Source organism: Triturus cristatus, chromosome 9 (assembly GCF_964204655.1).
Source record: "Triturus cristatus chromosome 9, aTriCri1.1, whole genome shotgun sequence".
NCBI classification, from domain to species: domain Eukaryota; kingdom Metazoa; phylum Chordata; class Amphibia; order Caudata; family Salamandridae; genus Triturus; species Triturus cristatus.
Window position 1 is genome coordinate 276,062,708 of NC_140592.1, and position 13,950 is coordinate 276,076,657.

General features: G+C 42.0%; 1 protein-coding gene across 42 annotated transcripts in view; it reads left to right on the top strand.

The window, feature by feature from the left end:
• FOXP1 (forkhead box P1) overlaps positions 1-13,950 on the top strand; it is a 1,129,017-nt gene that overhangs the window by 1,033,028 nt on the left and 82,039 nt on the right. For all 42 annotated transcript variants that reach the window (XM_085624906.1, XM_085624905.1, XM_085624913.1 and 39 more), the window contains one exon: positions 2,171-2,275. In XM_085624906.1, coding sequence (XP_085481032.1) covers positions 2,171-2,275 — 105 coding nt within the window. The remainder of the gene's footprint in view (positions 1-2,170; positions 2,276-13,950) is intronic.

The following is a 13,950-nucleotide window of genomic DNA, read 5'->3' on the forward strand; positions in this document are numbered from 1 at the left end:
AACCAATCGGATGCAGGGAAAGTGACTAAAAGGTGTACAAGGCCCATCTCTTTGAAACTAATGAAGTTCGAATCTGCTGGTTCTTTTAAATGTGCTCAGCAGCAAATACAAGGATAGTGTGACACAAGGGACAGTGGACCTCTACCTCAGCAGTTAGTTTCCTAAACCCACAGCACAAAAAGTGGCCGATGGCAAAAATTGAGCGATCGGGCAGCAAGCAGAGGCCCATGGAGCCGCTATCTGCTCCGCCAGATGTAGGCAGCATGAACGCGCTTACGGAAATCTATTAAAATGGGCACCTTCCACTTGCAAATGGTTACCACTTGCTGTCAGTGTCTAGTAACATTGTAATGCATCCTTTACAAGCTGGGGATGGGAGCTACACCCTTTGCTGCACCCTTCCACTTGTATTGTGTTTTAGTGGCTCCCAGTGACACTGGGCATGTGTAATTTCAGAAGCTGGTGCAGGGTAGTGCCTGTGTGAAATACAAAGTTTGTATGCACACTCCTCATTTGAGTGGCCTTGCCCTGGCGGACAGGGGTGTTTCCTTTCTTACAGCTTTGATACTTTGGCTCCCTGTCGATGCTTTTTAGGTCGAGCCTGGGCAGCGCATGCGCTGCTCTGCAAGGCATGCTGTATTAAGCTATGGATGTGAAGCTCTGCCCAGTTTTTCATTGGCTTGTGTCATTGTCCATTGTAAACTGTAGCATTTCATTAGGCAATGGCCTTAGTAGTCCCTCCTAGTACCACCTGCTTTCATGTTGTAACCTCCCATGAGGACATCCCTGTTACGTGTGTTCGGTAAGCTTTAATTACAGCCTCCGGGCACTATTTTCTCAAAGCGCTTTGTCCTGCCTGATCTTGCCAGCAAGAAAAGGCAGGACAGGCTCTCTCCTAACGCATTTGCAATGCAATAGGTCTAGCATTTGTGAGAGTTCAAGCTATTGGCATTGTAAAAGACAATGCCCTTTATCTGTTAAAAAAAAAACATAAATAAAAAGCATTGTCATTTACAATGCCAATAGCTCAAACTATAGCAAATGTGAGACCTATTGCATTTCAAATGCTTGTTTCAATGTGGCCTCAGGTGAGAAGACGTTGCCATTAAACATATTGTTAGTAATCCCACATTGGTGCATTACTGCTCCACTAAGTGGGAGGTGTGGGAACTACTTAATAGACCTTCATCTGCCTAGTCGTTTTATATCTAAAGTTGATCTTCGCATAAAATATCCAGATTTGAACATAGTTAAGGTAAAAAAAAGAAATAGGAATCGTCTACCAAATAGTGAAAAGGTTTCAATGCAGAAGAGGTATAAAAAGGCCTGTTGCTTTAGGCCATGGTGCACCATTACACTCCACAGAGACCATTTCCCTGAATACTTGGTAGCCTGGATGAAAGCTCTTATAGACTGAGATCATGACAAGTGGTTAACCCCTTGGATCCCAGGCGGTTGTGGCTTATCCCCACGTTCTGCGGCTTGGAGGCGTGGTGATACGAGCAGCACAGCACCAGAGTCATTGCTCTTGCTGCTTGGGCACAGCAGCTGGTGGCTGTGGTCATGCTGTGATGGGATCGGAGCATGGTTTGTTGGTATGAACTGCTGGAGCTCTGGAAAGGAATCTTACAGTGCAGACAGTCAGAGTGTTAGTTAGACGCACAAGCCTGCTTCTCTGTCACTGGGTGATATCACTCTAGCACAGAATACTACAGTGGTACCTTTCAAGCAGTGGGCACGGCTTTTTGTTAAAGAAAGGAGTTTAATGACGCAACGTTACTGGAGGGGATTTTCGAAGATGTAATGAAAATATTTTACTTTGTTTGGAAAGTAGCCTTATTGTATGATAAATGAAGATAGAATGATTTTGGTAATTGTATTAACGCAATGTTATTGTAGTAAACAGCCATGTAAGTTTAACTTGTTTTACTAGAAGACCATATCTTTATATACAATACCTTATTCACAGTTTTCCACTTGTTAATGTTATAAATAATAAGTGTTTCCAAGCTGTATTGCTAGTAAAGAAAATAGGATTGCGTTTTTCTGCATTGCAGATTGACCCGTTTCAGAGTGTGATATTTTAATATACATTTCCCACAGCTCGATTGCAGACTTACTCAAACTAACAGGTATTTAGAACCTTGATTGTTTTCTTTTTCTCACCCAGTATGTCCCATGAGGAGCACACGCACAGTCATCCACTGTATGGGCATGGTGTCTGCAAATGGCCGGGCTGTGAAACAATATGCGACGATTTCCAGTCATTTTTAAAGTAAGTACACATTTTTATTTACTTTGTTTTTATGTTTATAAATACACCCGAAATCTGTTTCCCTTAAAGCCTGCAGAATTATAGGCGATGGTATCACTGTGCTTCAGGATCAGTCAAAGTACATCAGTTTTGTGACATGACTTAAAAGTAAGGTCTTGTGTATAGAGAGACCGGTTCAGTAGAGTCCCCTTTATAATTGTACATGTTTGTTTCCCTTTTAGGGTCGTATATTTTGTATTTTTGTGTTGGTTCTTGTGAATTGGGATCAGTTGTTAGCTGTCAGCGGTCTAAAGTTTTGCTGACCCGATTCTCTAGTTTTTCAGGCTGCTAGATGTTGCATGAAATACAGCAGATTTCCATATGCAAAAGAGAATTGTGATTCTCTCTTCTGTGTGTGATGCGTGAGTTAGTGATTGGGAAGGGTAGGAAGTGGTTATACTAATGAAAATGCATATGGACTCCCACAACGCTAGAACTTTCAAAGTGTTTACAGTTGTTTTGCATGGTATTTCCAAACCCAAGAAACACATTTAAATGTACTTCCTGCAAATGGTAGGAGTAAATGTGTCCACAGCATTTGATGAGAACACCCCCAGATTAAATGGGAATGTAGAAGAAGGGGTAAATAGTATTTATTTAAAAAAAGCAAAATGCACCCATCGCTCCTATTCAGTCAGATAGTCCAATAGCAAACCGTTTGCCTGGGTCAGGCACGGGGAAAAACACTTGTGTCTGGAACACTTTGAAATTTTTGGACTTACAAATTAAGAGTACATCTATGAGTACCTAGCATTATTCTTTCCTTTATCAGACCTTATATTTTCTGTTGTCACACCCTTATTCTAGCAACTCTTACTGCACGTATCCATCTTTGAATTAACCATGTATGATAGAGATTTTTGAAACTCTCTTGAGAATAGGTTGATTTTACCTAGAAACTACTCGTATCCATTTTTAATATAAGCTACCTCTTAGTTTTTTGTCTGCCAGTGAAAAGATTCGGTACATCTCCATATGCTCAGCTCTTTGTCCAATCACCTCTCTTCAGTGGTTCCTGGGAAAATGACTTCTTCTGTATCACTTTTCCATGTACACTACAGATGGAGTCCGCTATAGTCATTGGAACTGAAAGGTATCCAAGTTTACCCTGAGAACCTCTTTTTTTTATTTTCTATTTTCTTTTTTTTAGACCCTCCGTCAGTAGGCAGATATGTCATTTATTATTCTTATACATTCACATTAACACTGGGACACTTTAGCCATGGGGATGGGACCATTAGTGTGTAATAAAGTAGCCAAAGTTTCTCGTTTAGGGTCTCTTTCTTGTTTTCCTGACAGGTAGAAAGTTACTCCCAATTGGTGCAAAACTACTTGTGTCGAGACGCATGTTTTTTGTCTGTTGCTGTTTATGGTGTACTTGTTGAAATAGTAGTCCTTGGCTACTTGTGGCGATAGGCTTTGCATCTCACAAACTCAAATCAAATAAGCTTACATTACTAGAGGTTAAGGTACAGTGTCTACTCTTACTCCGCTTTATTAAGGTGTTTTTAGGAAAGTGGATGTGTTTTTTAACATACATTGTATGTTCCTTCTCATATTCATTTAGTGTAATAGAATGTCAAAGGCATTTAATCAACCACAGGCCTAGAGTAAAAAATGTTTCAATGCAAATTAAAATCAGTCATGCCTGCTTCATGATTGTACCTTAAGATCTTGATGTTTCCAAGAACTTAAGGACGTTTGCGTTAATGTCTGCTGTACATTAGATCTTTCACAGAAAACACTTGAATGTCCAGATATATCTTATTGTTTCTCTGTTTAAGTCACCCCACATTTTAACCTGATTATTTGAGAAAGTGTCTTGTCTGTTGAGGGCTGGTGTGATTACTTGTCTGTTCTTGGTGTACTCTACATTAAGAATGTCCTTCCCATAGTTTATCTAGAGATAGACCTGTCGTCTCTCGCTATGGAAAAGTCTATTCACACAGCCTCTGACTATCTTAGCATCACTTGTTCCCTGCAAAATAAAGCAATATATTCCTTGACACCCTGGAAATCATGTATCTGGAGTAAACCCTAATTTTGCTTTTAAGAGTATTTGTTTCCTGTAGTCCAGGCTTTTGTTGTAATTCTCACTTAGCAATTCAGTTGATACCCTAATTTCTAACGCATAGAAATATACAATTCCTTTTAATCAGTGATGGCCCAAGTAGGGAGATCATCTTAGGCCTATTTTTACTTCAGAAGTACTTTTATAATTTAAACTGTTGGAGTGAGTTAGTAACATAAGCCTTCTTATCGGCATGTTGTTTTTGTCTACATCTTATATTAAGTAGCTTATTAGATACCATGTTTTGCTTCTACTAATACACCCAATATTACTTGGAGTTAAACAAATTAATTGCCAAGCAGCAAGCCATCCATCTCTTTTTTCGGAGTGTCTTTGAGGTATTGCTGAATATGAATACCCTATTGAGTGAATGGACAGGCAACTGCAACATTGTTTGCTGTACATGTTATAAATACATCTTAATTTGACTTCTGCCAAATTGGTTAGTGAGATATATGTTCAATAGCTGTTCCACCCGAATTTTTGTAAATAAGCCATTTTCAGATGTTGCACTTTTTCTTTTTTAAACATTCTGGAGCTTGTATCCAAGCAGAAAATATTGGAAAATGTATATTCTAAAATATTTCCGACTAATCAGAAGCAGCTCCTTCGCATTTTAAGTAAAGTGCGCACTTTAAAATGCTCTGCCTGGTCTGCAACTCCTACCATAGACTAGGGAGCTGCTATATTTGCTGATCGTTTGAAGCACCATTGCTCACCGAGGCCTATTAGATCTGGAAATCTCCTTCTCCTGCCTGAACGAGGATCACACGGGAATGCTGTGGTAGTAGCTCCTTCAGCTGTCGGACCCTAACTCGTGGAGTCTTCCACTCGAAGCTATGGGATTTTGAGGAAAGCACTCATTACTTTTGTTTTTGGGTCAGACTTTGATGAGCTTCCCCTGTTTTGCTGGAATTATTGAGGGTGTTCTCTCCGGTTGCCCCATAGCACCAAGTGACCAGTCAGTGATGAAAGATGTGTTTTACTAATAAAAATATCAAATCAATCAGCCATTATCAAATCCCCGTATTGTCTTAATTCTTTGTTCGATCAGAGCTTTCGCATAGATCTCAGCTGTTTGCAAGCTATGCATTATATGCTGTTTGGAGTTTGCTTGCGAAACCCATACCACACTTTACAAGTTTCTGTTGTTCTAAAGGGAGGAGTGGGTGCAGTGGTTTTCTATAGACTGTGGATGCTTAGTTGGTTTGCCTCCATTTACTCTTGCAGTTCCTACATGTTTAAAATCCGTCAGATCGAGAATCTCTGTATGAGGAGTAGTTCCTTATTCATGCATCAGCACTGCTGTCCTTTTTAGTGTAGACTTCTTGGAATTACATAGTAGTCCCTGTTGCTCAGTTTCCTACAGTGCTTGCTGTAAATTAGATGGCACCCTTAAACTTTTTCCAGAGTGGTCTACTGGTTAAACCATAAACCCAGGGTGATGGTGCCTTAGCCCCCTTAACATGGTTCTTTTTAAATGCTGCTGAAGAACCATGATGCACAGCAACAGGAAACGGGGTTTATTATAGAAGGAGAAAGAAGCCCATTTAAAAGTAAAAAATAGTAAGTATGGAATTGTTTAAGCACACATCCTCAGGAGCACCTGGTTAAATACCTGGAAAAGCTTTAAAATGAGCTACAAGTCTGTGTGATGGTGTAGCATAAGGTTACATTTGTGATCATAACGTGATCTTAGCTAACAAGTAGTACTGTTTATTTAATGACCTCTGCTAAAAAAAGAAAAAGTCCAAAGTGATTTTTAGGACCTCAGTCCGAGAATACAATACTTGATGGTCATTGAGAAAACTTGATGATGGCCCATGTTGCATCAGGCACAAATTCTATTTCTCAACAGTGGCGTTAAGACTTAAGCTCTGCAGGTTTCTGAGCAATGGTAGAAGATTGAAAGCAATTCTCAGCATTTGATCCATCACAAGAGCACGTGGCATTCAGTAACAGCCTGCCTTGTCTCTCGCTCAATCACACACTCACACATACACACTCTCTCTCTCTGTAGTATTTTGATTTCATATGAGGTTTTTGGCTCTGAGTGGAAGGGTTATACTTCTTGCATTGTTTGTTAGCGTTAATGCATTCAGAGACCGCTTGAAAACAGCCCTTGTTTCATAAATATTCCATCTGTCACCTTAAAAGGTTTCTTGAATATTCCTTCCTCCCCTCGGTTCTGCTGCGTCCTGGAGAGGCAGGATTCAGACTCCTGTTTTGCTAACTCTGCCTTACTTGGCAGTTCAAGAAACATCTGATCGTTAGACTAATCGTAGAATATTGCTTAAAATGTTAAGGGATAACCCCATGCCCTTGTTAAGCCAGGTGTTTACAGGGAAAGATGAATACTGACTGCTTGGATATGAGCTTGATATGCCAAATCCACATCGCAAAGTGACTATTTGATGGGTTTGCATGAGAAAACGGCTTCCCTGTTTTGTTCTCAAAGTTGGTTTAATGCTTGATATTGTAGCATCCCATTGGTTCCTTTCATATATTGTGATGATTGAAGCTGAGGAAGTGCCCATTAATTTGTGAACTGAGACCTAGAAAAAAGGTTGGTTGCCAGAGATCACAGTTTTCTAAGTGGGAAAGGACTAGATTTCATGTCTTCCAGTGCCAATGCTGGTATCTAACCAATAGATTGTAATAACTGCAAATATACATATATATATATATATATATTACCTACTGGCGGTCACTAGTAGGTTTTTATAGTTGGAATCGAGTTTCCACCATAGGAGATGCTTTTTTTAACTTGCCTATATCTTTGGTGCCGGTTGACGAATATTAAAAAAAAAGAAAATCCCAACAAATGTGATGCTTACTTCAGTAGCTATCTGGAAAGTTTCGGTGGGATCTGTGAAGCAGTGGCCGAGATAAAGTTTGGTTCCCAAAACGCATTTTCCTCCTGTTAATTCCCATAGGGTTTTTGAAGAGGACTACAGCCCGAACCACTTAATGGAATTACACCAAATTTAACACGTAGTTAGATCTTGGTCCTAAGTAGTGTCTGTGGATAGCTTGGTGTGAATCTATTCAGTAGCTTTAGAGATATTAACTGAAATCCACATTTTTATATTTGGGGGCACAGATCCTCCGTGGATCCGACAGTCTCCTGCTAAAATCTGATTGGCTGACAACACTTCAACCAGGAAGTGTTGGCAGCCATCTTGGGACTCTGCTTCAGCCGAGTCCCACAAAAAACGTTTAAAATAAAGAAACTGGGCAGGGTAGGAATACCCTGACCTCCTAGGTGTGGTGGTGGGGTCCCGGAGAAACCCAGCTGTGGATTGAAAACCTTGTTTTTTGCAATTTTGAAGCAATTTTGTGGTTTGATGCGCAAATTCGCAGCATAATTGAGAAAAAAAAGCGGGGTCTCTTGTGCTTGTTTTAATCAACCCCAGGATGGGTCAAGTCCCTGGGGCTTGCAGGCATTGAATAAACGAAAGGACGGAGGCACATGGGGCACCCTCTCCTTGGGTCTTATTAGCCCGGGGAACCGCCACCTCCCTGGGGCATTATTATTATAATGGAGGGGGCACACATAGCCCCCTCCGAGGACTCAAGCGAGCTCCGGGGACAACCACCTCCGTCAGGGCTTTATTTGAAAAAAGGAGGAAGGTCATGCGGACCTCCCTTCTGGGGGTTGTCTGATGCCCTGGGGACCACCACCTCCCTGGGGCAGAAAACAGAAAAATTTGAGGGGGGCCTCACAGGCCCTCCGAGTCCCGAAGACAACCACCTCCCCAGAGCCTACGAAATGAATAGAAGTGGGAGCCATGCACCCCAGGATCAGCCTGTGCAGATCAAAGTAGGGGGTCACGCGCCCCCCTCCCCCCCCTCCTGGAGCCAATAATGGCCCTGGGGACAGCCCATACCCCCCCCCCCCCCCCGAGTGTCGGCTCCTGCTATGTCCCGGGGTGCCCACCCCCGTTACATAGCTGTTTGCTCTGACTTGGCAGGAGCATTGACAGCTTCTGCCAAGTCAGAGCAAACACTCAGCTCTCAGCAAGCAAGAGCTGTGAAACTGCTCCCGCTTGCTGAAAGCATTGTTTTCATCTGTTTCTCTGCCTGCTGTCAAGTGGGCAGCGAAACAGATGAAAGGATCAATCTCACAGACCGCGATCTGCATGTTTAGCAGCTCCCTGTCTGTGAGAGCAATGTACGGTCCTGGGGAGGGGGGCGAGTAGAAGGAGGCAAAATAATGGTCCGAAATGAACACAAAAGCAGAATAAAGGTCAGAAATGAGCAGAAAGGGGCAGAATAAAGGTCAGAAATGAGTAGAAAGAGGCAATATAAAGGTCTGCAGCGAGCAGAAAGAGGCAAACTAAAGGTGAGAAACAAGCAGAAAGAGACAGAATAAAGGTAATCAACGAGCAGAAAGGAGCAGAACAAAGGTCAGAAATAAGCAGAAAGAGGCAAAATAAACGTCCGAAACGAGTAGCAAAAGGCAGAATAAAGGTCATAAACGAGCAGAAAGAAGCAGAATAAAACACCATACACAGACCCACTGAGATGCACATTACTCACATACCTACTCAGATATTTATGCATCGTCTCAGAGACCCAGTCAGACACTTGCACACCCACTCACACTCATGCGCCCACTGACTCACTCTGATACGCACTCACTCATCCATCCAATCACAGACATTCAAAGATGCTCCTGCATCAACTCTCACATCCAGAGACTGATGCACCAACTCACACACCTGCTCACACTCAAGCACACACTGACAGACCCACTCAGACACTTGCGCATCCAGACACACTCAGACACACACGCACCCACTCACAGATCCACATAGGCACTCATTCTTCCACTTACTCAGCCATGCATACACCCATACAGTCACAAACACACCCACACACAGACCCATACAGCTACTCGCACACCCACTTGCAAAGGTTAGAGAATACAGTTAGGAAATAAAAAGTTTAGAAAAACGTTGAAATTCATTGAATAAACTAAAGGTTACAGGGACATTATAGCTAGAAAATAGAATTTTAAAAACTAGAAATTTACAGAAAAAAATGAAAGGTTACATGGACGTTACAGTTACGCTCAGATTTCACTCATTCAAAACTAGTGAAATTCAGCAGTTATAGTTACCTGAGCTAACTATAATTTATGCCCCACAATGCACTGCTTATGACCTCACATATTGCATCACTCATGACCTATTCGGTGAAATTACTGATGACATCTCAAATGACATCACTGGTGGCATCTCAAATGACATCACTGGTGGCATCTCAAATGACATCACTGATGACATCCTCCACGGAGCTACTCACACCCCCATAGAACCTCTCCTACACCCACTCAACCCCTCACATTACTCATTTACAGACCCCTACCAGTACTCTCACAACCAATCACTCAAGCATAGAGCCACTCACACAACCACTCACTCATACTGCCACACACACACCCACTAACTCACCCATACAGCCACTAATGCACCCACTCACTCACACATCCATCCATCCAGACATACATACATTTACACACCCACTCATATACCATTATAGCCACTCACCCACCCACTCATATACTATTATAGCCACTCACCCACTCACTCAATCACCCATACAGAAACTGACAGCCACTCACTCGCCCATACAACTACTCACACACCCACTAACATGTCCATACAGCCACTCACACACCCCTACAAGCCACTCAGGCATCCACTCTCACACTGATAGTCAGACAGCCACTCAGTTAAGATATATTAGAAATAGTATGACTAATTACTAGTACAGAACAAGTAGTAACTTAACTTATGCTGTAACTTAGTATATATCTTTAAGTCTCAGAAACATTTACAAAACAGTGTCACAGGATGATGTCATCAGTGATGTCAGTGACCCTGTCATGAGTGATTTAATATGTAAAGTCATAAGCAGTGCATTGCAGGGGCATAAGTTATAGTTAGTTCAGGTAAATACAACTGCTGATTTTCAGTGATTTTGTATGAGTAAAATCTGAGCATAATAATAAGGTCCCTGTAACCCTGGTTTTTGTGTGTGTGTGTGTCTGTCTGTCTGTCTGTCTGTATGTCGATTTACTGTTTCATATCCTAGTAATTTCCAAGTGGTAATATCACCCTGATAGTGTTACTTATTTTGTGAATCGGACATGGATGAAAGGCTGAATCCCCTTTACCAGAATGTGAAAGTGTGGCCTTCAGGTTATGCATCCATCTCATTAAATGGGCCTTGATAAGAGCGCTTGAAAGTGAACTTCTCTACTGCAACAACATAGTTTCTTAATAACAGAACTCTACGTTAGATGGTTTCAGGTGGGCGAGAAAGAAATATCTCCTCCAGGGTCATTTAATCACTCTCTCCTTTGCTGGGCTTTTTTAGTTAGCGTATTAAAGGTGTGCTTTTACAGTGGTAGCTTTGTGTACAGTAGAGCCATGACCAGGCATACTACAAACGTCCCCCATATAGGGCCTGAACAATCCCTAGATAGAAATGCTATTATACAAATATATTCCCTCCATCCTCACTTCAGCCTGCAGATTGTAGAACTGAGCTAATGAAGTCACCTATAACCCCATTGCAACATATCTAAGAATTTGTGACAGTTCCCCATTGTCTCAGTCACTCCTAGACTCGGAACAGACACCAGGGAACATGAACTTTGTTTCACCCAAGTGACCGAGGTAGCTGAAGTGACCTCACGCCCTGTTTGACCCTTCTGTCCCACGTCCACCCCATAACATCGCAAGCTTCACCTTTGCCGTGCCCTTGAACCCTCAACAACTAACTGATTGTGGCTGAAGGGCTTGGGAAAGGTCATGAAGTGAAAACCCGAAAAAGCAAGTGCATTCGGTTCCTCCCACTGCCTTCTTGGCGCTAGAATCCAGGGGTCACAAGGGCTCTGCTGGACATACCAGTGGGCATGATGCCTTGACAGCATGGCCGGGAGTGTCTCCTCGTGGAAGCAGGGGTTGCCCCCAGAGCAGCGCCGCCCGAGCAGAGTTTAGGGCCAGTCCTGCCTGCTTCCCTTGCCCTCAGCCGGGCTCCCCTTGCCACTGCGGCTGTCAGTTTGGCAGTTTAAGCTAAATCCAATCCGCAGATCCGTTTTAAATTATAGATTGGTATCGCAGTACAAGTGCAACTTCTGTTAAAGGGCGTTCTTCTGAAGTCTGAGGCACAACCGAGCTGCTGGCTCTGAATTATGGTGTTTTAATAACCACTGTAGTCTTACACCTCTGCTCTTTATATAAAATCACAAACCTTTAATTTTAAAGGAAGTGTAATAACTTGCAACAAGAAACAACTGTCGCTGAACCGAATTACTTTTTAAGAAATTTGGTAAAGTTTATGTGCAGGAGACTGACTTATAAGTGCAGCCGGTAATGTTTTCACAAGTGTTTTTATCATGGTAACATCTTGTTTACTTTAGTTGCCTGCCTAAAACTACTTGGAACATGTTAAGAAAACATTTCGAGAAAGCTTCTACAAAGAGCCTTTTGTTTAGCAGCAACTGTGAGGCTGCGCAGCTCACAAAGGTGTTAACTTTCAACCCCTTAAGCACTTCCACATGAAATTCCAGCAACTATGTTTGTGGTTTTGGAAAAACAAAGTGCATGTTAAAAGGAACCAGGTATATGCTAATACATGTTGAAGTAGGCCGGAAATCATAAATTGTTTCAAACACATTAATTGCTATCATTTGCATGTCAAAATGTTCTGTGGAAAAAATGTCTGCACTCCAGAGCTCTGGCGGGTTCGAGCCACGGTGGTAGCTAGGGTAAATAACACCTTGTGTACGTTTCTTTTTGTTTTTACGTCTGTCACGGAGTTATGTGAAAAGAAATCCACGCGCTGAGGCGCTTCAAGCTGTTCGTCAAGTGGGAATGGCACGCGGGACCGGTGCTCTAAAACGCAGCTATGTTCCGCGATGAAAGAGCGACTGAATGCGGGTTTTCCGAGCCGAAGTTCAAATCTGGAAGCTGCCTTTTATTATTTTATGGCACTCTTATTTAAACTTCCCGACGTCGCTCAGAAGTTCAAGGCTTCTCGCGCCGCGGTTTGCCTGAGAGGTCAGTGTCTTAAATACCACACTGCCCTCTGGTGACCTAGCGTGGAGAAAGTATGAGGTAATGTCTGACTTGACCCAGCGGTAACCCCCAAGCTGTCGTTTGACTACTAGTTTCAGCCTTTTTGTCTCTTAGAAGATGTATGGCTCAGTTTTTTTAAAGAATGCGGGGAGTGTGTGTTTTTTGAAGAATTTGTGTGTTTTGTTACTAAGGCTTTTGCATGTGGATGTTTTATACCATCAAGGGCCTGTTGCGTGTTTCATTTTTTTTTTTTAAACTTAGTTGTGTGTATTTTTTTTAAGGCTTTCGAACTGTTCTGTTAAGATGTAGTTTACAAGTTTTTCAAGAGCCTTGGCTTTTCAATGGTAGCTTTATGTTTTTATGGCTTTTCTATATGTGTTTTCTTAAGAGTTTTGAGCATTTACATTTTAAGCGGTTAGATTGTATATTATTTTAAGAGTATTGTATGCACATTTTACCTTAAAGGGCGTTGGACGCTTGTTCGTCTAAGGATATGTGTACATTTTTGTGTAAAAGGTCTGAGTGTCTGTGTGGGTGTGTGGACATTTGATGGTTGTGTGTGTTTTGGTTTCGCGTCTCTGTGCCCATCCTGTTATGTTTATGGCCATTCCACGAATGCTGGCACAGTATGATTTCTTATGTGAAATTAGAGTTCTTCTTTTAAAGAAGGACGCTCACCTTTGTTTCACACATTTATTGACAGGGCTAGCCATATTACAGCACTGTCTAAATGCAAAAAATTATTGCTGGCAATAGTGTCACAAAAGTCTGAGACAGCTATTTTCCTTTCAATAAAAGTAGTTAAAAACCTTTTAGAAAATCCATAATTTTGATTGCTGGTACTTCATAAATGTATAACTGGTACTTTTTAGCTGTCTCTTTAGGAAAAAATGAGTTTTATCACCTGCAGTACCTGGGTTAATGAAATTGTGTGTTGGAATATAGCCAGGATAAGGCATGAGATCATTGGGAGGCGCTATGATTAGCAAAAGGTTCTCATAAAAAAGCGCAGCATTCTTCCAGTGGTGTCAGGTTGCTGTTTCTGGGTTTTTAATGCAGACTTTCACGTTGGCGTGTATTTTTTTCAAGTTTCTGTGCTTGCACATTTAACTTTGGTGGAGCATCCCAAAGCCATTGACCTCCAAACTCTTACAGCGCCAAAGTAAACACAGCAATGTCCATCAGTGCCTAGGGAAGGAATGTACTTGCTTCGGATTTCAACTCCAGTTCCTGTTCAGCCCTTTAAAAATCACGTCTCTAAGCTCAAAGCTGAAATAATGCTGCTCTCTCAGCCCCCCTCCCCTCCTTCCCCCACCCGGTCCTCGTGTGTTTGATTGTTTGTGGATACTAGCTGTCCAGGAAATCCCAGCCTTGCAGCTAGAAATCCAGACCGAGCCAGTTTTCCCTCAGCCCAGGGTGTATCAGACACTTCATAATGTTTTTTTTAGGTCTGTATTGAAATCTTCATGGTA